Source organism: Macadamia integrifolia, unplaced genomic scaffold (genome assembly GCF_013358625.1).
Source record: "Macadamia integrifolia cultivar HAES 741 unplaced genomic scaffold, SCU_Mint_v3 scaffold2515, whole genome shotgun sequence".
Classification (NCBI taxonomy): Eukaryota; Viridiplantae; Streptophyta; class Magnoliopsida; order Proteales; family Proteaceae; genus Macadamia; species Macadamia integrifolia.
Window position 1 is genome coordinate 38,497 of NW_024868765.1, and position 24,097 is coordinate 62,593.

General features: G+C 39.8%; 1 protein-coding gene across 8 annotated transcripts in view; it reads right to left on the bottom strand.

Moving 5' to 3' along the window:
- LOC122066655 (exosome complex component RRP45B-like) overlaps positions 1–22,209 on the bottom strand; it is a 58,913-nt gene extending 36,704 nt beyond the window's left edge. For 3 of the 8 annotated variants that reach the window (XM_042630494.1, XM_042630490.1, XM_042630497.1), the window contains exons 1-6: positions 21,855–22,207; positions 19,701–19,758; positions 18,697–18,842; positions 17,985–18,194; positions 6,752–6,847; positions 6,562–6,676 (exon numbers count right to left, since the gene is read on the bottom strand). In XM_042630494.1, the coding sequence (XP_042486428.1) occupies positions 6,562–6,676; positions 6,752–6,847; positions 17,985–18,194; positions 18,697–18,833 (558 nt within the window). In that variant the 5' untranslated portion in view covers positions 18,834–18,842; positions 19,701–19,758; positions 21,855–22,207. Of the gene's footprint in view, positions 1–6,561; positions 6,677–6,751; positions 6,848–17,984; positions 18,195–18,696; positions 18,843–19,700; positions 19,759–21,854 lie in introns of all 8 variants that reach the window. The other 5 variants (XM_042630493.1, XM_042630498.1, XM_042630496.1 and 2 more) reach the window with 5 other exon arrangements.
- Positions 22,210–24,097: the final 1,888 nt, after the last annotated feature.

Here is a 24,097-nt window from a genome sequence, read left to right on the forward strand (position 1 = left end):
GAAAGTAGTCAAACTTTTGCGTTGATGTTGTTCTCACTGCTTGTTATCTTATTAATCGTATGCTTTCCTCTGTTTTGTGTGGTGGTATTCTTCATTCTTTATTATTTCTTTCTGACCCACTTTTTGTTCTTCCCCCTCGAGTATTTGGTTCGTGATCATCTAGGTTTATCAAAGTTGGATCCTCGAACTCTTAAATGTCTATTTTTGGGTTACGTACCCAAAAGGGATACCGATGTTATTCTCATGTTCTTCAATAATACTTTGTTATTGTTGATGTGTCCTTTGAGTCCACACCCTATCCAAATGAGTTATTTATTTTGTTTGAGTTGCATGATGATCTTCCACTTTATGTTATCCATCATTCTACTCTACAGGTTGCCATAGAAGAAGAGTTGCCACCACCACCACCTCCTCCTCCACCGGTTGCTATAGGTTTATACTCCTCGTGTTCCAGAAGCATCAACACCCCCTCTCTCTAAGGCACCTACCTCATCATCTTCGTCTATGGATCCGGCTCCAGGTATTCCTCTCTCTGATTTAGATCTTCCTATTGCACAACGTCAGGGTGTTCGTAGTTGTACCCAACATCCTATTGCTAATTTTGTGTCTTATTCTGGAGTGTCGTCTTCTTTTCATTCTGGTCTTTCCACTATTTCTTTTCATCTTGTTCCTAAGAATCTTGAAGAGGCATTCTCTAGTCCTGGCTGGAGGACAACAATGCAAGACAAATTGCTTGCTTTGGAAGAAAACCGGACTCGGGATCTTAACCACTGCCTCCTGGAAAGAGGGCTATTGGTTGTCGTTGGGTTTATGTGGTTAAAGTTAACCCTGATGGGTCTTGCTCGTTTGAAGGCTCAGTTGGTCGCGAAGGGGTATGCCCAGGTTTATGGTGTTGACTATGTGGATACCTTTTCCCCTTTTGCCAAGTTGGCCTCTATTCGTGTTTTGTTGCGACTTCATCTCATTGGCCATTATTTCAGTTTCATGTGAAGAATGCATTTCTTCACAGTCATTTGCATGAACAAGTGTATATGAAGCAACCTTCGAGGTTTGTTCTTTAGGAGGAGTGTGGAAAGGTGTGCAAGCTTAAGAAGTCCTTGTATGGGCAAAAACAGTCTCCTCGAGCGGTTTGGTAGGTTCACTGATGTGGTTTGCGCATTTGGGTTGTCAAGGTGTGATAGTGATCATTCCATGTTCGATCGAAGTCTAATGTAAGGAGGATATTTCTAGTTGTATATGTTGAAGACATTGTCATTACCAAAGATGATGTTGAAGGAATCCAAAGTTTGAAAGCAAATTTGTAGCAATACTTTCAAACTAAGGATATAGGAAGGATGAAGTACTTCCTAGGGATTGAAGTTGCTCAGTCCACGAACCCTTTGGAAAACCCTAACACTCGCGAGAAAGAAAGGAGAACCCGGGTTGCTCCCCCCACCTGAACCCGGGCTGCCCCCCCACCTCCCCCTCCCCATCCTCCCTTCTTCTTCTTCTTCTTCTTCTTCTTCTTCTTCTTCTTCTTCTTCTCTCACGTCCGGGAGGTCGTGATCTGTTATACCCGAACCTTAAAATTTCCTATTTTAATGTTCAGGTGTGACACCGGAGAACACCAGTACCAATGAGTAATGGGTTGCATCTGCCTTTTGCCAAGGAAGGAAGTGCGACCCCACTTGCACCTGCTACCCATGCTTAAGTAATTGGAAGGGATTCCGGACCCGAAGGGAAAGGTCAGTTGAACCTCACACACTAGAAACCCTGGAGAAGGCCCCACTCAAACTGAGGAGAGATCTCCATACAAAGTGACCAGTTCAGCATTCACCGGCTGATGGTCACCGACGGATGGAGCATCCACCGGTGAACACCATACGGTGGGTGCACAGGCCAGTTTTGGGTTATCTCACCGTGGGACCCAAGACCTCACGATCGTGCACCCCAAACCCATCTACATTGATGGAACAATGTGTTAGGCAGTTGATTAATGTGGCGGGACATCTCGAAGTGGGCCGTTAGTGCCGAATAGCGGAATAACCCGGTATTGGGTAAAAACCCATTAATTCCCCAAACAGCCCTTAGTGGGACTTAAGTGGCTATAAATAGGGCTCTTACCATTCATTTCTTCTCTTACCAAATTAGAAACAAGGAAAGGGAAAAAGAAGAGGAAGAAGAAGGAGAAAGGCTAGGGCTCCATTCTTGAGGTAAGCCCATATGCTCATCTCTCCACACACACACACACATAAATCTCTCTCTCTCTCTCTCTCTCTCTCTCCTTCCCATTTCACTCTTTATTGGAAGTAATGGAGACCCAACCAAATCCCACTTACCCAACCATAAAGACTACATAATAGGAGGAGGAAATTAGAGTAAGAGACCTACATTGGCAAGGTTATTCACTCAACCTTGGGTCTAAGGACAAATCCCTATGAAACCCCTAACCAAAACCCTAGGATTTGGGAATTTGAGCAAATCCTCTATGACCTAACATCCTAACCTAATCCTAAGTTGGGGAAAATGAAATTAAACCTATGTATGGTGTGTGAGAGTGATTTCATGAGCCATTAATGACCATTCCATGAGCTCAACCTAAGTCTTCCCCAACTTAGCTTAGCCTAGACTTGTGTATACCCAATTTCTTGAAACCTTATGTTGATCCACTCACTAATTTCACTAAATCTAAGCTAAGTCAAGTGTGTGAGGATGCCTTACATGAAAACCAACCCTAAAATCACAAAACCCAATTTGTAAACTATACAAAAGTGGGAGAAGGGAGGAATGGAGTTGGGAGATGACACCCCACTGAAAAAAATATGCATTTCCACCACCATACACAGAGGCCACAGGGCCAATAGGGTTGATCTGGGCAAGAAAACCCCAATTTTAACTTCACCGGCTGATGGTCACCGGCCAGCCGGTGAAGGCAGGGACCATCCACAGGTGAAAATATTGCAGGATGTGCATTCCTTTCGAATTTATCCACCGGTGAACTCACCGGCGGATGATCATCCACCGGTAAGCATCCACCGGTGAAAATATTACAGGATGTGCATTCCTTTCAGATTTATCCACCGGTGAACCATTTTAATGTTAATTTTTAATCATTTTATTTGGGGCATGAGTCTTAGTGTCCCACTCCTCTATGAATAACCGAATAACCTAAAAACATTATGTATCCTAGGAGTGGAACCGAGAAGTGACGGGAACACGCAACACAAAGCCATCAACTATCTACCGCCATCTAGAACACGAGGTGAGGGGATTTTGTGCGTTTTTATGGAATGCTTGCATCATAATGCATATGTGGATGAATTTTATCATTTTGCATATTATTATATTATTCCTTATATAAGGTGTTGATGTGGCATGAGAATGTGGATTATGATTGTGCATGTGTGCGTGTGTGTGTGACTGGGGTGCAGGGTGGCCAACGGTTGGTGCCGGCGGCACTGCATGCTCAGGGTGAGTGTGTGTGTGTGTGAGTGTGATTGAATTGGGTTATGGCATATTAGAATGCATTGGGCTAGGATAACCACCCTGGTGCTACAACCCTTGCCAATAGGGGTTTATGTATTGGCTAATCCTCTCGTCCAGGGACGATTTCCGGTGACTGAGGTGCAAAGATTCCAGCGTCGTGACAAACCCTCAAGCGATGTTTGATTCGGTGACAGGTATACCCTACATGCGATGTTGGATTTGGTGTAGTGGTATTATAGGAGGGTTATTAATAGGGGTTTGCCGAGTAACGATGTGGTTCCGAAACCAGCACGCTCCTGACTCGCAACTAGCTAGTATCCCTGGGGACTGATAACGTACATTTATGACTAGGGATAACACCTACGTTGCAGTAGCACTTATACCCCCTTTGGACTTAGAAATTGTTGCTTAGAATTGCTTGATAATAAATGGATCATGTCATTACATTCATATAATTGCATTCATATTGATGTGGTCGGGCATGAATATTTATACTATTTCATTTTCTTGGATTGTCATGATTGCTTGTGTGTGTTACCCCTCACTGGGCTTCGTGGAAGCTCACCCCCTGTTGTTGCTCCTTTTTAGATGTTGATTCAAGAAATCCTTTGGAAACTGTGATCGAGGTTCCGGCTCTCCACGGAGGTGACCTCTGGGATGAGGAGCTGGTTACGCACGAGGATGGATGCGTGTGCGATGATTGTGCATTTGGAGCACGCTGAGGATGGGAGTATCATCTTCTATTTTTGATTCTTTTTGTACTTAACAGATGTAGCCCTATGGGAGGCATAACTGTAATTATGATCCAGACGTGAAAACATTCTTTTTGTGTAAATATGGTAAATAGCAATAGAAAACACCAGTTGATATATTTTGTTTATATTATAAGTATGTGATTTTAGAATTCATTTCATAATCTTATGAACTTAAAGTATTGCATCGTGGATCCTGGATGGATTGTGGACACGTGTGCGTGTGCATGTCCATGTCACCAGCCTTCAGGTGAGTGGAGGCGGACTGTGACATAATCCACCCATTGTCGTCTCCCCATCTCTTCCACTCCCGTCTTGCCTCAGATCTTGTGATGGCCTTGCTGGGATCCCCCTGATCCTCCCTATAGGACTTGTTAGCTCCTTCCGTCGACGTTCTCTGGGCCTGCTGCTCCTGCTCTTCTTCGAGCTTTTGCTTTGATCGGTTTGCTATGTCGCCATCCATCCGCTGCTCCAACCTACTCCTTGGATGCTTCGTTGGATCCTCCCCCCTGCCAAAGCTCACCGGGCCAGTTGCCAGTTATCCTCGAGTCGCCATTGTTAGAGTGTGCCTTTGTGTCGCTGACCTAGCCATGCTCTCTTATGGATCCTTGGTTGACCAAACGTTTTCACGTTTGCTCCCTGATCAAATCGTTTGTCTCGGCAGTTTCTTGGCAAGCTCTTTGCATGGCCTACAACCAGCAAGGTTGCCAGCCATGCTCGGCTAACAGTCGTCCCGTCAATGCCCTCCAAAAGGCCGGCACCCCCTTCGCGACTGCATCTTCCGCGAGGCCAGCTTCTCTCTTAACCATGGCCCTCCGCAAGGCCCGCGCTCCACTGCCGTGCATGCCTTTTCTGCCAGAAATTCGATTCATGTCTTGGCAGCTAGAAGTGGAAGTGATGAGATTGTTGGTAGGGTTTGGTGGAACCCTACCTGTGCTTTTGAATTTTATATTGTTGGGCTTCTGGCTCCTTTTATTTATGCCCAAATGGATTTTATGTTGTATTAGACATGTCATTTGTGACATATCTTCCTCTCCTCAAGCCCACTGGGCCTTGGATGCTGTCCTTTTGGACTTTGGTTACCCTTATAGGGTTTGTAATCTCCCTTAGGGGATATATTCTCCCTCCCCCTTCTTTTAATGCATTTATCAATTCACCAAAAAAAAATTGCTCAGTCAAGGAAGGGAATTTCTCTGTCTCAGAGAAAGTAAGTTTTGGATTTACTTTCAAAGACTGATATGTTAGGGCTCAAACCCCTTAACACTCCAATAGACCCAATTGTGAAGCTTATGTCTGAAGGAGGTGATGCGTTAGAAGATCCTGAGATTTGAGAAACACATGAGATTGGTGGGAAAGCTGAATTATTGTGACTCGACCTGACATGCCTTCCCTGTCAGTGTTGTGAGTCAATTTCTTTCGTCTCCACAAACTTCACATTGGGATGTCGTTGTTCGTATTCTGAGATATCTCAAGAAAGCTCCAGGACGTGATCTGTTGTACTCTGATCATTGATATAATCATATTGAAGGTTTTGTGACGCTGATTGGGCTAATTCCCCTGTTGATAGGAGGTCAACTATAGGATATTGTACTTTTGTTGGTGGAAATCTTGTGTCTTGGAAGAGCAAGAAACAAACTATTGTGGCGAGGTCTACCGTTGAATCTGAGTATCGTGCCATGGCTCATGTTACTTGTGAGTTGATGTGGGTAAAGCAACTTTTGACGAAACTTGGGTTTGAGTGTACTTCTATGCAGTAGTGGTGTGATAACCAAGCTGCAATCCATATTGCATCAAATCCATTGTTTAATGAGAGGACAAAACATATTTAAGTAGACTGTCATTTTGTTCGAGAAAAATTACAGCAAGGAGTTATTTCTACAAGTCATATTCGCACTAGAGAACAACTTGCAAACGTTTTCACTAAATCTTTGGGAAGTGATAGAGTGAGCTATATTTGTAACAAGCTAGGCATGATTAACATCTATGCTCCAGCTTGAGGGGGAGTGTTAGAAGTATGGAGTGAGAAAGAGGAGTCGTGGCCAGCTGTCTAGAGCAAGCCACGACTCCCCTTAGGAGTGTTCTAGTCTAACTATAATTGGTTAGTAGATTAGAATTAGGAGGTTAGATTTGTTTCCTATTTTATTACTTTCTATTCCTACTAGGAGTATATTTCCTATTCCTACTAGGAGGATGTAATTGCTAGTCTATATAACGAATTGAGCAGGGCAGCCCAATCTCATTGATTGGGACTCCCATTACCCAAATCGCAACTCTCTCTCTCTCTATTGTTTACACACCTTATTTCACATTCATCAAAATACAGAAAAATGTGAGAAGAGCCAACCTCACGTGGATGAATTATCACTTCTTGACCATCTTCTCCTCCTAATGTACATTCAGGCCTTCGGAATGTTAGGAGTGCAGCCAAAGCAGCAATATTAGCGGCATCAACAAGATTCCTGAAAGCAGAAAAATAATTACTGAGATATCTAAAACATTAACACTAGTCCAACTACACAAGCTGTACAACATACCCTCCATTATCCAAAATGTGAAGATCAACACGGATGGACCACACTGACTTCCCAGCAACAACACAAAGTGATTCTGTATCCACAGCCCTGCTCTCCCTGCAAGTGTACTTTCAAACTTTCAAGTAGTCCAAATTTCTACAAGAAGTTGCAAATAGTAAAAATAACAACAACAAAGCTTCATCCCAACTTAATGGGTCGGCTACATGGATCCAAGCAAGGACAAGGAAAAGGAAATTCAAAAGTGAAAGGAAACGGATCACAAAAATAGTAACAAAGCACAACACAGCTAGATGGGGCCTGCTACCCGGATTTTGTCCCTCCAATCCACTATTCAATGCCATACTTAGAGCAAACAACACCTAATATGTGCATGTCTTTTCTCACCACTTTTCTCATACGGTCATTTTTGGCCTACCCCTAGCTCTTTTACGCTCTTCTATTTGGATCAAATCACTCCTCTAATGGGTCGGCTACATGGATCCAAGCAAGGACAAGGAAAAGGAAATTCAAAAGCGAAAGGAAACGGATCACAAAAATAGTAACAAAGCACAACACAGCTAGATGGGGCCTGCTACCTGGATTTTGTCCCTCCAATCCACTATTCAATGCCATACTTAGAGCAAACAACACCTAATATGTGCATGTCTTTTCTCACCACTTTTCTCATACGGTCATTTTTGGCCTACTCCTAGCTCTTTTACGCTCTTCTATTTGGATCAAATCACTCCTCTTTACTAATGCATCCAATGGTCTGCATTGAACATGGCCATACCATCTCAAACAACTTTCCCAAAGTTAATCATGAATAGGGGTGACTCCCAAGTCCACCTAATGTTTTCATTCCTCACCTTATCCTTCCTAGCTTTCCCACACCTCCACCTTAACATTCTCATCTCCGCTGTACACAGATTTTCAATATGCCGCTTCTAAACTGCCAAACATTCCACCTCATATATCATAGCCAGGCGTACGACCATCCTACATAATTTTCCCTAAAGTTTTACAAGGACATAGCAGTCGCACAAAACTCCAGACGCACTTCTCCACTTTGTCCATCCCACTTTTATTCTATGCGGCACATTGCCCTCTATGTCGCCTTGCTTATTTTTGATAGATCCCAAAAAACTAAAAAAGTGACTTTGCGGTATCTCTCTCCCCTCAATAGTCACCATGTCGTTATCCATCGTAGTGTGGACAAAATTACACATCTTATACTCTGTCTTTGTTCTACTTATCTTAAAGCCTCTTGATTTCAAGGTTGATCACCATCGCTCCAGTATAGCATTGAGCCTGCTTTGTGTGTCATCTAATAATACAATATCGCAAATAGTAAAAACAATTAGGAAAAAAATCATTAGGAAGAGGAGTATCATAAACTTCAACCTAGAATGCAATAGACTTTTAAACATTAAGGTTTAGTTTATTTCAAAGGAAAAGGGCAATTTTAAACATTAAGGCTTATTTATTTCAAAGGATAATATAATTTCCACAAAATAAACTTATATTAATAAATATGTTAGTATTTTTCTTTGATATTTGTCTTTTTTTTATGATTTTATATGACAATATTGACAAAGAAGCACATTTGGAAATGGTTGAGCCAGGAAAAGAATCCACCATAAGATGGGCTAGTGTCCCCCATGGGTGGCAATTGTATCATTGACCAAGATGCCACCACTCTTTTTTTCAATAAAACAACATTTGTAACAAAAGCTCAACCAAAACCTGTGAAGAAGCAAACAGAGAAAGAAAGTAAGTGACGACAAAGAGAATGTGCTGAGAACCACAACCTTCCTTTTCACCTCAGTGTCCATTTGGATGCTTCACAATAACAAATGTTGATTTTGGATCAGGTTACTGATAAGGTGGCAGGAAAGCATGAGAGCTGGGAAATAATTATATGTAGAGGGGAAAATTCATTTATTAGCTAATATTGAAACTTATTCTCTCTTCCTTTTTTATTATCCTTGGTCGCCATTAAGCTCAAGGAAAAACAGAGGTGTTTTCTGGGGACTGGTTGGAGAGATGCTCGCAGCTACCTTGTTGAATGTAGAGAGGTTTATGACTTATGAGCTAAAATATGAAGGGATACTTAGGTTGCAGCTGATTACATTAGCATACCCGTATACTCTAATTCATATGGCAAGTATGGGAGGAGGCCAACAATAGTGGCTACATATGACCTCCTAAATGAAAGGAAAACCTGTTCAGATAGGCCTTCCTTTGGATCTTGTGTTTCAGATGATACTATGAATCATAAAGAATTTTTTTGCATGCAAGGGAACCAAGGGTGGTAATCGAATTTACACTAGCTTTTGCAATGGCATTCAGTGTGATCAAGCTTTCCCAATATAAAAATTTCCAGCCCAGTTTGAGCTGACTAGACAAAGCTACAAATATGGCTGCTAGTATATTTTGGCAACGAATCATACACAAAAAGGTGCAGAAAACCACTTTCAGTGCTTTGGACTTGGGGAATGTGGTGGCTGAACAAATTGTGTCAGAGCTGGAAAAATGTCCCTGTTTGAAACACTGAATGAATTTAGTAATAAGTGATTAGTTTGAACCCACTTTGTGGAAAAAGCCGATAATTTATTTCTTTCATGAGAGAATAAAGATTTGTTCATTCAATGGCTTAGTGTCTTTCAGAGGTGAATTGTCAAATGGAAGCTCATTATTTCCATTTTGTTACCTTCCAAATGCTCATCTGGAACATGGAAGGAGTTTTAGCATCGACTGAATTTTAAGAATCCTAAATAACAGAAGCAAGATTTAAAAATAACATTTTTTATTTCACCTCAATCATTTTACTCCTTCAAATCAACTGCATTAACACTGATTTTGAAACACTCTTACTAATCCGCCCTGATAAAATAAAAGCAGAAAATACCAAAAAATAAAAAACCATTAGCAATCACTGTGGGGGAAAGTCCACAGTTGATCAACTCTCTATGATTCGATCTTCCACACAGACTAAAATCCATTTACTGAAACAATGCCCCAGACGGATATCCCCAGTTGATCAACTCCCTCTGAAAAATCCAATGCTTCAACAATTGGCTTGAAGGCAAAAGCATACATTACAAGGTTGCTTTTCGTGCTAACAATTTTTTAAGAAACAGCTGATGGTGGCATACTTAAAAATCTGAAACTTGGCCAAATGAATTGCTCAGATAGCACATTCAAAGTGCTCGCTATAAGCTTCTAAGACTCAATAAGTGGAAGGAACAAGTTTTCCTTCTTTTGCCAGTTCCATGTTATCATGTCTAAACAAAATAAACAACTGAGATTTACAGGGCTTGGTCACTTGGAAGCAAGTGCCAGCGCAATGTCTGCTGTGCTACATTTTTGCCTTCAACTTATGGCTAATCAGTTGGAGATGTGACAGTTTTCCTTTTGCAGACCAGTTCATCTCCCAACTTTATGAAGTTTTTTTCTTTCCCTGACAAAGTTGCAGGGAATTGAGAATTCACTTTTATAAAGACAGAAACAACTAAAACAGTAATGTTTATCCAGGCTGACCTGTAGTATCATCATAAAATGCACCTCCCTCTGACCACTGACCTTTCCACTTATGCTTTCAATTGTATGAGGCTTTTGTTCTTGTTACAGTCCCTATCCCAAAAGCTCAAGCTGTTAAGGGTTTACAACAATGTATATCAAAATATGACAATACCCCCTGCACGTGCAGGCCCATACACACACATACAGGGCTCCAGTGGCAGCAATGGGGCACAACGCATAGGGGGAACAACAACACATACCACCCCTTGCACTTGTTAGGGATCAAACATGGGACCTACTGGCACTAATACGATGTTACACCTGCTAATCATAAAAGCTTGCTGATGTAAGGTGGTTTACCTAGGCAAACAACCCCAATAGATAATATACTCAAAACCAACAAACCAGATCTGGTTTACAGATCAAAGAACCCAATGGAAAAATCAGTCTGAAAATAGGGCTGAAACCAAGAGAAAATAGAAAATCACAAAACCAGGCTCAGTTGAGCTTCAAATCAGGTTCTTGTACTGCTAGTAAGGTACCCAAAATTAGCTGAAAGTAGATCAACAGAGGAGAACTAACCAATAGAGCAGTGCTGTTCCGATTAGGGTTCTGAAGGGAAAAGTGGAGAAATGCGGCACCAAATTGGCTGCCCAGATGGGGTAACAAAGCTGGTTGAAGCGTCCCCCTGATGTGCCCTTCAAACCCTCCAAAGGGCTCCCAAAATAGGCTGCTGGTTGGGAGATCTGGTCTGGTTGATCAGCCCCAAAACCCTGACAAAGTGTTGAATCGATTCCTTGTCCTCAACAGGTCTTCAAGCAAGTCTGATAGCAGGCTTTTGGATCTTCATGTAGGCAGCAAAACTCACTCAAACACTCTCTCGCAAGTTAGAACAAAGAAGAAAGTAAGAAGAAAATGGAGTTGGGAGAGATGTAAATAGGATAATGGCTAACTTGGCCTGAGCTTCTCTCCCACAGCTATCTCAGCTGTTTGACATCCTATCTCAGGAGTTTGGAGCAACAAGGGCTGCAATACCTGGGCCTCTCACCCACAGCTATCTCAGCTGTTTAACATCCTATCTCAGGAGTTTGGAACAATAATACTTCAATTCTTCATCCATTCTGAACTTGCTACAGCAATCTCTCTTATATAGGAGAGGGTACAGCCTTACAGTTAGAAAGTATACCAAAAAGGAAACTAACTTGAAAATAGAAGCTAACTCAATTTAGTAACTACGTACTAACTTGTCTACTAAGAAACTAACATAGAATAGCAAAGACACTTCTAGAAGACTTACCCCACACTACTGGTCAAATCACGAGGAACAAAATTCCAGCAGCTAAGGAAATCACAAGACACCAAAAAGAAACTTTGGCAGCTTTCGGAAATATATAATATATATTAAATAATTACAGAAAAATCAAAAAATTATAAAAAAAAATCTGTTTTCGATGGAAAATTACTCTAATGTTGTGTAAATATTGTTTGTATATTTTGAAATGAAAATGGTGTTATTAGTTGGACTCTAGTATACTTTATTATGAACTTTGATTTATTATTAATAAAAAAATATGATTTAAAATTACAGAAAAAATTATAAAAAGTAGGGGATTAATATGTAATAGCTACAAGTTATTGAGAAACTCTTAATGCATGCATTCTTTACAATATCGTGTTTATGTTGAATAGTTATTAGCTTACTATTTACTAATTCATGCACAAACACTTCTATGTAATAGTGTTGAAGACTTGAAGTTGGGGAACAATGTCTACTTCTCATGATGGTGATATTGCATGGATACATAGGGATCCTATGTCCGATGATAAGAAAAAGTCAAGGTGTAGGTATTGTCAAAAGATGATAAATTCTGAAGGCGCTTCTAGGATGAAGCAGCTTTTAGTTAGGGGTATAAGGATGTTGCTAAATGCCTCCAAGCACCATATGAAGTCATAAAAGATGTACAACGTAGTCTAAGAAGTGGAATGTTAAAGAAGGCAGAGAAACAAATGTTGGACCAAGAATTCGAAGAGGCAGTCTTAGAGAGTCATTCTCACCCAACAACAGTGGATGTTGACTCTAATGACTCTGATAGTGATTACAACCCACAATCAGGTATGTCAAGGGCAGAATGGAGAGAATTGCAAAATGTTAAGGCAACAAGCTTGGTCTCTCATCAAATAGAAAAGGTTAAGTGGGTAGAGATGAAGAGAGGAGCAGATGGCTCTGGTTCTAGAGCAACTACATCAGATGTGTCTCCCACAGAGAGAAGAATGAACAAGAAGCTAAGGAATGTGAATGTGCCTCTAAGGAGAGCTCAGAGTGTGAGGAGTGAGGACTGCCACATCCCCATCACCCCCCCAAAGAGATCCTGATGAGAGGTAAGATCCCTTGTTATTTAGACAGCAGGATACATATCAAAGAACCATAAAGCAAGCTTGGGGTACATGGAAACAACTTGGGAATGCAATGACAAAAAAAAATTTCTATAATAGCATCCCAACTAATGCTACACAAGGGACATATTACCAGGCTATGATTGACACTGTAGAAAGGGCTGGTCCAGGAACAAAGGGGCCCACTCCTTATGAGCAGATGAATGTTTATTTGCCTCAACAGAAGGAGTTAGATGAGTACATTAATGGCTTGAGACTCAGTGGGCACGATATGGAGTTACTGTGATGTGTGATGGTTGGACTGAACCAATTAGACAGTCCATCATCAACTTCATGGTGTATTGTGATGGGAATGGATGATGAATTGATAGAAGCAGTAGAGCATGTGGTGGCAAAATTGGTCCCTAAAGCTAATCTACAGGCAACATGCAACATTGAGGCAGGTTAATGTTTAAGATATATATAGACTTATAGTTTATAGCTTCCTAAATGTTAAAGTACATACCGTATTGTGCACTAACTTGTATTCAATGTTTGAAATATGTGTAGATGAAGGAAATCAGGGATGCTAATGGGAGTTTTGGTAGGGCAGCGGCAGTGGCTGGGAGACAAACTACTACCCCTGGAGATTGGTGGGTCCTATATGAAAAAGATGCACCTAACTTGAGGAAGATAGCTATCAAGGTGCTCTCCCAAACTTGTTCTGCATCTGGATGTGAGCGTAACTGGAGTACATTTCACTGATCTACACCAAAAGGCGGAACCGACTGGGTCATGAAAAGCTGTAGCAATTTGTGTTTGTGTATTACAAAATGAGATTGAAGATGCAGCATATACGTCGAGGCCAAGAGGGTAGCAGTGAGCCAATTGACCTTACTAACATTTTCTAAGAAGACTCAGATGAGGAGGATGATCTCTTATACCAATGGGTGAAGGATCGAGGTGAGCCACTTATGGATCATCCTGGGGGTAGGCCCAACCCTGTGGTAGCTAGTCACATGGGTACAAACGTGGATGAGTATATGTCTCAAGAGGCCATGTGCTTTCATAGATACCCAGGCCTTTCGAGACCCAAGCTGCTGGGCTTGATGTGGAGCCTGAAACTGTTTGGTCACGGTCCAGTGATGATGATAATGATGATGGCAATGGTGATGGGGATGGGGATGGGGATGGTGGTAATGATGGTGGTGATGGGGGGTTACGCGAGAGGTACCATTACACTGAACCGAAGCAAGAACAGGTGCGGTTCACAAGAGACTCAGTTCACTCATGCCACATAGGACATGGACCATGGTGCACGTTCACCCGCACCCGCACCCACACCCACACCCACACCCACACCCACACCCTACAAGAGAGGCTCACGTTGTCGATTCTTAGCTGGTGGAGAGGAGCAGGATAGTATGGACTCCATGGACATCTCTGTTAGGAGCTTGACAAACACATTAGGAGGCTTAAGCATGGAGAGTGGTATTGGTACTTGTATTCTTAAGGAGCCATTGGATGCACCTTCAACTATATATGGCACAGGGACAACCGGTTCAGACTATAGTCATTATAGTCAATTTGGCCAGTTTGGATACCCACAGCCACAGGCCAGCTCTTACCCCTCTGCCACAGAGTATAGGGGCCAGTCACAAGACACACTGCTAGATTGGGTCAGGTTTTGTAGATAGCATCTTCAGGGCTCTAGAGCCTCAGCCCCAGCCCCAGCCATACATGGTGATTCCTGACCGTCAAGCACCAAGCAGCAACTATGGATCGCGTTCGAGCTCACTTAGTTTCAGAGATATTTATCCAAGGATTAGGTACCTCCAGTTTGTTGGTGATGATGTTTATAGAGCTACTATGGCTGACTTTGAGTATTACTTCCGTCAAACTATGACATGGCTAGCCTTTGTCATTCAATCAGAGCAAAACATACTTCAACATCAGCAGCAACAACATGGAGGCTATGATGATATGGCCCCATTTCAGTACTAGGAGTCCTGGTTTTTAGGATGGAGATGTTATGTACTTTATGGCTTTATGTTTACTTGCTATGTTGTTACTTGTTATGTTACATTGTTACTTGTTATGTTACATTGTTACTTGTTATGTTACATTGTTACTTGTTAGTTGTTACTTGAATGTATGTGATTCATCAATCAGCAATAGGAATTAGAAATTATGGCTTTTATATATTCTAATGATAGTTGTGTCAAAATGGTGATTGTGGAAGGTGGACTGATGAATATATCATACTAGATGAAGTGTTGAAGACTCGCCGCATACTTACATAGTACATTGTCAAAGTACTATTTTGAGTTTGTTTTTTGCAAATCTGATGTTTCCATCGTGGCTAAAATGGCTAGAATAGGGTAAATACACAGTTTCAGGGCCTACAAAGGCCATATGCTCGCCAAGATCTACCAGTGAGTCGACCGCCCCAAAAATACAAGGTTTCGGTGAGATCTCGCCAGATCTCGTTTTTTTGGGATAGCGAGATAGCTGGCGAGATCGAGTTTTAAAACCTAGCTCAGATTCATGGTAGGATTGGGACTACTACTCATGTAAGGATTAGGACTACTGTTTTACTATAATAAATAAAGGGAGGACTGTGCCCATTAAGGCACAAGTCCGAATTTTCCCAATTCTTCATTACCTCCTTAGGAAGGTGTATATAATTTCTTATATCTTGTTAACTTAAGTAAAATATATATATGGTAGAGAATCTTTTCTCTGCAAACTACATTCCACCATTCTCTTCTTCTTCTTCTTCTTCTTCTTCTTCTTCTTCTTCTTCTTCTTCTTCTTCTTCTTCCTCTTCCTCTTCCTCCTCCGCTTCTTCTTCTCCAACCTTTCATTTCATTGTTCTCTTCCCATCCTTATATTCTAATTATTAAATAAGGGTTACAACAATGGCTATCAACACAGTACAACAGTTCTTTCACCAAATTTATTTTCTTAGGGAAATATTTTCAAAAATTGAGGCAGAGTTAGCTTCCATGAAGACACAAAATAACACTGACAGATCACCATCATAAACATTGTTAGAGTGCATCATCCCTATTGCCACCAACTCATTGACACATCTCTGTCCTCTCCCGCTGAAGAAAAGGGGGAGAGGAGAGAGATGGGAAAATTTCACACACAAACACACACAAAAAAATATTTTTTTTCTTTCCCAGGTCATCTGCCTCTACATGATCAAGCACTCCTATCCCCAATTCTCATGTAGTCATGTTTCATGTGTAGAAGTGATTGTGATTGTTGTTGCTGAAATGAGAAGAATTCAACACAATCAAAAGGGAAAAGAAGTAACAGTTCTTTTCATGTTGAGCTCACCCTGTGTACAATCTCTAAGACTCAGCCATCCTTTTCACTTCAGTACATTCATTCTTTCACGACCAACCAATTCCAGCACCAAAAATTGAAGCAATATCCTATAAAACCAGTGGTATTCAGGTTTGACCCTTTAATCACAACCAAATAAACCTTTCTCTATAGGTTTCTTAAAAGGAGATGCTTCTCAAGTCTGGACCAAACATTATATAACCAAAAGAACATAAATTTTTTCTGCAATTATAATAAAGTTACTCTATGGAGAACTCTTATTTAGTATTTCCAAAATGTTTACTGAAGAAACAACAGCAGCCCATTTATGAGATCTTATGGTACAGCCCAGTAATCGTAACCTTAACTTTGGATTTCAGACTATATAGATGATAAGGTTAATAATAGGATAGAATAGAGGGGATTCTATTGAATATGGCTCCGGTAGCATTTTCAGAAGTCAGATCAGAGAATATAGGGGGCGGTAAGAAATAAGAATAGAAAGGAACAGGAAGAATGTAATTGAGAGAGCAACTTAAGGCAGGAAAGGAGATTTTATTTACTCAAAAAATGCTGCACTGTTAAGGCTAAAACTAGGGTGAAGTTGCCCTTAGGAAGTAGGAACAGAGAAACTGGCAGTCAAAATGAAAGAAACCTCAGGACTCTAGCGTTGTACAATAGCAACTGATGTAAAAGAAATAGAAAAAGAGCAGGTATGAGACAGCCAGAAACAGATAGTTCAAAACTCAGATTCACTGGTCAGGACGATTGAGAAATAGCACCAGAAACATATAAATAAAGGGGAAGTGTTTTCTGTGGGGGAGTGTGGTTCATACACATGCATAAGGGCCAATAAGAGCGCACAACGAAGCATCCACAGGGGTCATTTTCCATTTCACGGGGTGCGGGCTGGTCATTTCACCCCGCATGTGTCTGGGCACAGGGGCCACACTTCCCCACAAAAAACATTTTCCCATAAATAAAATAGGAGAAAAGAACCCTGAGCGCTTGCATGTCTCTACGGCCAGACATAGGCAGGCGCAAAAAAGACTGCGCGCTGTCCACCGCCCAGAAGCCTCCAAGCACCCCCCTCCATTGCCCTGTGTGCTGGCGCAGTGGCCACACAAGCAGACAGGGTTCTCTTGCCCAATAAAATATCATCGTCAACTGATAAATAGAACAGCAGTAATGGATGAAATTGATAAGCCCAAAATAGAATGAAAAAAGAGTAGTACTAGCAGTTAATAAGGGCATTGATCAACCAAGCTGTGACCCTGGGATTTTAACCAAGAAATGCACACAAGCTCCATTGAATTGCCAACCAGAAAACCCAACAATTATCATTCATTAATCTCAAAATCCATTTCTGTTACAGTATTATACTTAACCTTAATAGACCAGACTAAACCCTAAACTACAATTCTTTGCCAACTCAAATTTAGAAACTTTCTTAACTCCTAAGACTTGGAAGCTAAGTAAACAGAAGAAATAGAAAGTCCAAAACTGAAAAAAGTAACTCCTTCAACAGTTTTAGAGCTTCTAGAATTAACCGTATAAAAATCGCGGCTAAAACAACACAGAGCCTTGTCATAAAAATAGAAACTATTCCGGAACTCCTAGACTTCTGAAGACTCTAACCAAAGTAGAAACTAAAGAAATTAAACTCTAATTTCATGCACCTAAAAACTACCCCTAAATAAGCCATGTACAGAAACCAACCCAAAATAATTCAATATTGCAAAGCCCATATGGTCAAATAAGGGTTTGAAATTAGGAATAGTTAGGCCCAATTGAGCTGGTCTGCCAGCATCATATAAAGGTCTGCCAGATTTTAAGTACAAAAACTTTCTAGCTTTTAGAGTATGGTTTCGATGACATTTTGGAGACTTTTTAAGTAAAATCAGAGAATAATCAAAAGCCAAAAATTCTAATGCATTATTCTTACCAAAATTTTCAGAAGCATTATTCATGACAACCTTATAGCCTTATGACAATGGTGGTAAAAGGAGAAAGGATTTACCTTAGACCCCGGTCTATTATACGTCCCAATTCCACTGCAAACTCCCCAGGACGCCCTGTCTCAAACGAAGGGTCAGCCATTGGTGAAAATTCAGTATATATTGACAAAGTCCCTTCATTTGGCCTATCCCGGTAAGGTTGTAGCAGTTGAGAAGTTACGACACCCATAACACGAGTCTGACCCAGCTGCACCTCCGATGAACCATCCTCTCTGCAGATTCAGTAAAATTATTTGCAGAAAAAAAAAATAAAAGTATTGCTTCTCAAATATCAAGCAGGCTAAGTTTTATACATGTTCATTCTCCTTTCACCTATCCTACAGAAAGTATTGCATCAAGTGAGCCAAAGCAATACTAAGGACTTCATAACCACGTATAAGGGCAATAACCATCCCCCTCTCTTTATTTTCCTTTTTTTTTTCCTCTGGGCCTCCCTTTAGTTCTAAAGGAGCCCAGGTTTGTTGCTGTACCATATTTATATTTCCTTTGTTTTTCTAACAAATTTCTTTAGTTATTTATAACAGGAAAAAAAAAATAACTAGAAAAGAAACCAAGAGCTTAAAACAGGGTTGCAGGTGTACTACCACATTTTATACAACTAACCCAAAACGAAAGCCCCCACAACCACCTGAACCAAATAACCGCCATCACTAATGCAGTAAGGGAAAAAAACAATATGACAAAAACATCTCTATGTTAACAAATCATACGTGCCTTCCAAAACTAACGGTTAAGTGGCGATAGTCAAAAGGTCGACGACCATCAACTCTGAGGTCTGAAAGCAGAGCATTTTCGATAAATTTCTTCTCATTGACAGTCATACGCCAAGTGCTGGACAATCTCTGTTCCATCTTTCTACTCTGTGCAATACAAAAGGGTAAAGGAAGATCTTAGTTGTTCCAGTGCAAAATGACAAGAAGACTTCATTTAATACTTTTTATGAGAACTTAGCTCCCTCAAAAAATCAATCAACTAAAAAATATGAACAAACATAATTATTCAAAGAATTTGAAGCATAGAATCCAAAATCATACTCCATAGGACGCATCTAAATTCCATATTCAGATAATTGGGACATTACTTCTTAATTTCCAACCTTAATACGACCTTCCTATACTACCATCTAGAGTGAAGAGCTAGATTTAGATTGTGACACACATGGAAACAGGAGATAGGGATTACCTGTATTTCCTTAAAGCTATTGATATTCTTAGGGGAATAAAAACTAAAACTACACATACAGGGATCAAATATCAATGGGTCCAGACTTTTATTTGTTTACTTTGTTAAACATGAAAATATCAGTAGCCCCAATACAAATCCATAAACACATTTTCATACTTAACAAAAGTAGGAAGTAGTTAAATTAAGAAGCTAACTCTACCCTTTGAGGTCCAAAGCAATCGACTGCCAAGTATTCATGGCGCCCAAACTCGAAATTCAGAGGGAGGAATGAGGAAAAAATTGAAAACAGAAAAGTGGGGGAAAATTCAAAATATAAGAAGGCAAAGCCCGAAGAAGAGGAAATAAGAAACAGCTTCTATCGCCCGGAACCACTCCTAGAGGAGAAGAAGAAGAAGAATAGGAAGTAGCAGCAGCAGAAGCAAACGCCGCCGTCGCTGCCACTCCCAGAGAAGAAGAATAAGAATAAGAAGCAGAGGAATTAGTCACTGCCATTGCAAGAGAAAAAGGAGGGGAGGAGAATAAGATAGGCATACCTATTTCTTGCTCGTTGAAGGTGCTCGTGCTGGTCAACTTGCAGGGATGAGAAAGAGACTGAGAAGGACGAAAAGGGTTAGAACCATAGTGAGTTAAAATGGGAACGGCAAAAAAACAATGTTCGGTATGAGCGTGTTTTAAACAGATCAAAACGTGAATGGGATGGTCAAAAATACGGTCAAATACATCTAGAATGGGGAAAAAAATGTATGGTACGCATTACAAACGTTTAAATTTAAACAATACAGTGTCAAAAAACAGCAATATACAAGCATAAATTGGCAAATAATAAAAAAAAATCATAAACTGAATGTCTTCAAGCCATGGTTCAAAGTTTCCACCGATACCATCGAAATTTTCCACATTTTGAGAGTATCCCAAGACTCTGATACAAATACCATGTGACTTTTAAAAGTCATTGGTTTCGACTAGTATCGACCAAATTTCCCACATTTCGACCAAAATGTAGGAATTTTCCTAAAAATGAGAGAATTTTCGAGAGGACCAATGGGTCAACATTTATAAAACTTTCTTAAATGGGAAACCAAGACTTCTTATTTCAAAATTTGGACACTCTCCCCTTATTTCTTCTCTATGAAGTGGGAAACTTAGGAAAACACTCAGATTTTTTCCTTCTGCTATCAAATCTTTATTCTAAGCTTGGATCTTGCACATTCGTAGAAAATCTACCTAAGGAAGGGAGCTTGAACCAAAAAGGTAAATCCCATCTTCCCCAAACCTTGTTTGCCATCTTTTGAGAACGCCGGTCATTTGGATATGGCGGAGGGTATGGACAGTATGGTAGATCTTCTACTTCATTTGGACGAGAGGGTAGTTCAGGTGACAGGTCATCTTTTGTTGACAATATCCTAACCTTGTGTGCCACATTCACATCCTATCACTGTGACTGAGCCATTCCCTAGGTTGGGATACCTAGCTGATGTTGATGCTGAATCTTATAGACGGGCAGTGACGGACTATCAAAACAATTGGGCCCCAAAAGATGTCATGGGAATCATATGTGGTGCATTCAGAGGAGCGGCTACGACATCTGCAATGGTACGCAGCTCGTAGACTAGAACCGCCTAGACACTCTACTTGGAATTGACTGTTGACTGTTGACTGTTGACTGTTGACTGTTGACTGTTGACTGTTGACTGTTGACTGTTGACTGTTGACTGTTGACTGTTGACTGTTGGCTATTGAGTGTTGAGTGTTAAGTGTTAAGTGTTCAGTGTTAAAACTTGAGACTTAAGATATAACTCACAATTACGTAATATTATTATTATTTTGAATCATTTACATTATGTTTTGTTTGTTTTAAACTTTTAATAATGTATTTCACAACTTTAGTTAGTAACTTATATATGTAATTATGTAGTATAATTTCAGTCGACGACTCAGCATACATTACCAAACTTTGGTCAACAACACAAGTATGACTTTAGATATTTTTTCCATGAAACTAATTATGTGAATTTGTTAGAAATATCTAAAATAGGACGTACACAAAATCAGAAGAACAAATAAAAACATTTTGGGGGTTGAAACCAAAGTTCCCACCAAACCGGAAAAATTTCCCTGGTTTCCTCAAAATTTCCCAAATTTCAACTGAAATTTTGGTCTCCCCAAGGGTCAAAACCCGAAATCTTGAACCATGCTTTCAGCACATTGTAAACCCTCCAATTAGACAATGTGGGATGACAAACATGGATAGACAGCATTCACTTAAACCAACAAGATAATTAGTGGGATCCAAAAGCCAACATGATTAGAAATTCCAAAATAGTGCATCAATGGAGATGTTACAAGCAAACAGGGCCAATTCATGTGCATCTCGATTAAGGGTTTTAGGAACGAACAAAGAGAATCAAATATAACTTGGCTATGGACCTGATATTGTCAATCAAAGCTACAGTATTCAACCTTAGAAATTGCATCAGTTTCATTAGTAAAATCTATCACTTGTTTTGCATAAAAAAAAAAAAAAAAAAAAAATTGACAGTGGTTTCAGAAACTACTACTTGTTTTAACCTCTCTTGGATGTCATATGCCTCCATCTATTTGGATTATCCATCATTGTCTACAAAGTACAAAGTGCAGGTTGCATTGTTGCAATGGTCAAGGGAAAGAAATGTTTTAAGATTACAAACCTGCTGCTCCCGTAGGACTTTGTAGCGCACAAGGAGAGAGGGGAAGAGGCCGGAGAGAGAGAGAGAGAGAGAGAGAGAGAGAGGCTATGTATTCTAAGTTCTAACTTTGTTTCCGCAAATTGCTGACCTGCTGCTTCCCTAAGGAAATGGAAACTCACACGCCTGGTGCCCTGGTTTCAAAGCTGCCTATCGTTTCTTAGAATATCAGCTTTTCAATTTCGGTCGCCGTTGCTCTGGAAGGATAAAAGCGCTAGGCGTCGGCTCGCCGCTGGGAGAGGGAGCGAGGGACTATGCGACTAGGAGGTTTTCTTCCTGTGGGTTTTGGGGGATATTTTGTTTTTGGCGAACTATTGGGTATGGGTTTATTGTTAAGCCCCTTTTTTTCATTAAAACGGATACGCGTTTAAAATTTTTGCCAGCCGTTTCTTCCCTTCTCTATAAGAGCTAAGGATATGAATTTGAAGCTGAAATTCTACCTAAAAAAAAAAAATTTGAAACTGAAATCATTTATCAAAACCAAACCGAGTTTTTTATATCAAAATTATAAGACTATGTAGTAAATGGTTTGGTTCTAATTTCAAGTTTAAAATCGATTAGTTAAATGGGTTGGGTCGGTTTTAACCATTTAACTCATTGGTTTCAAACCGAATTAACACCATAAAAATCGAACCATTTAAACCATCAAAATCGATCCGATTAACCCATATAACAATTAAATATTTGGTTTCTTTAACAAAATATAATGGTTTAGTTTAGGGAAGAATTAAGACCATAGAGGTTGTCCAAAAATCTATTCAATAATTTACTCCTATTATGTAGTTATGTAGTTGAATCCTTGCTTATTCTTTTTTTTTTTTGTAGGAAATCCTTGCTTATTCAATGTCTCATTTAATTTGATACAATATTGAAAGTTTTATTAACAAAAGCAAATTTGAGTAAACATACAAATAAACTAGCAAACCGATTGCTAATCATTTGGAAACCGTATGGAATAAACCGCGATCAAAACCGTTTAAAATCATGAAACTGAAACTGTTTAAAAATGTGGAACTGAAACCTTATACATCGAAACCGAACTAATTAACTCCCTTAATAAAAGCAATTCAGCAAAATACGTACTTTTACTATATAATATGAGACTGTGTTTTAAACACGAATTAGGACCCTCGATGGGGAAAGAGGAAAAACAGATCCTCTTTGATTAGATTTCTTCTTTATTTTTTTTCCTCTGATTTATTTCTATTTCTAAATCTTCATATTATTTCCGTCTTTTTTTATGGTTGATAGTTATTTAATTCAGATTTAGGAATTATTCTGAATAACATATTTTGATAATTTAATAATTCGGTCAGAAAGATGGATGAAATAAAATTCACATTTGGATTTAGATTTAGATACGAGAATTATTCCTTTTTGAAAATAAATAATTTGGACAAACTTGACTTGGATTAATCTTGGGGCATAAGTAAATATTGTTAATGGAGGTCGGTAAGTGTTCTTCAATGGTTAAATGGCTTCAATTCCAAGTTAGATTGAAGCTCCAATGGATAGATTTTTAGCAAACGGGTTGTTCGCCATTTAAAGGATCCACACTCGTCTGATTAGAAAACTAGTGGTTCGAATGCAGCCATTAGGATTTAGGATATGAATGGTTGCAATGAGCGGTTGCCTTATTTTAGCAACACTTAAAGCTAGTTTTTCTCAAGCTGTTTGCTAATGCATGGCTTCCTACCATTGCTTAGGTCGTTTTGGGGTTCTTTAGTCCTCTCCTAAGGTCCTTAAAAGTCATTAGAGATGTGAGTAATGATATACTATGCAAATTACAGTCATGAGATGCAATGCCCTATTGACTAAGTGTAGTCTCATGTCTTAACCTTCCCTGAGTCTTCAATTCTTTGGTTTTTTACTTCACTTTACGCCACTTTTTGACCTTGTGTTTCTCCATAAATTGATGGCTTCAAAGAGATGTTTTCCTCATCAATTTGTTTTTCAATAGAAGTTATTACAAGACATGTCATTCAAAAATAATTCATTAATATTCTTCATATGTTTGATATCATTAAAATCAACTTGGGATACAAGTGTGGTATTGATGCAGCCTCGTTGAAAGTTACGGATCAAGAGAGACAAGAACTCTACTAGGTGTATATCCAGAAACACAGACAAAAGAGAAAGAATAAATAATGCAAAGGAAAAACACCAAATATCGTACTCTTCTAGGAAATGTTAAATAATTCTATAGG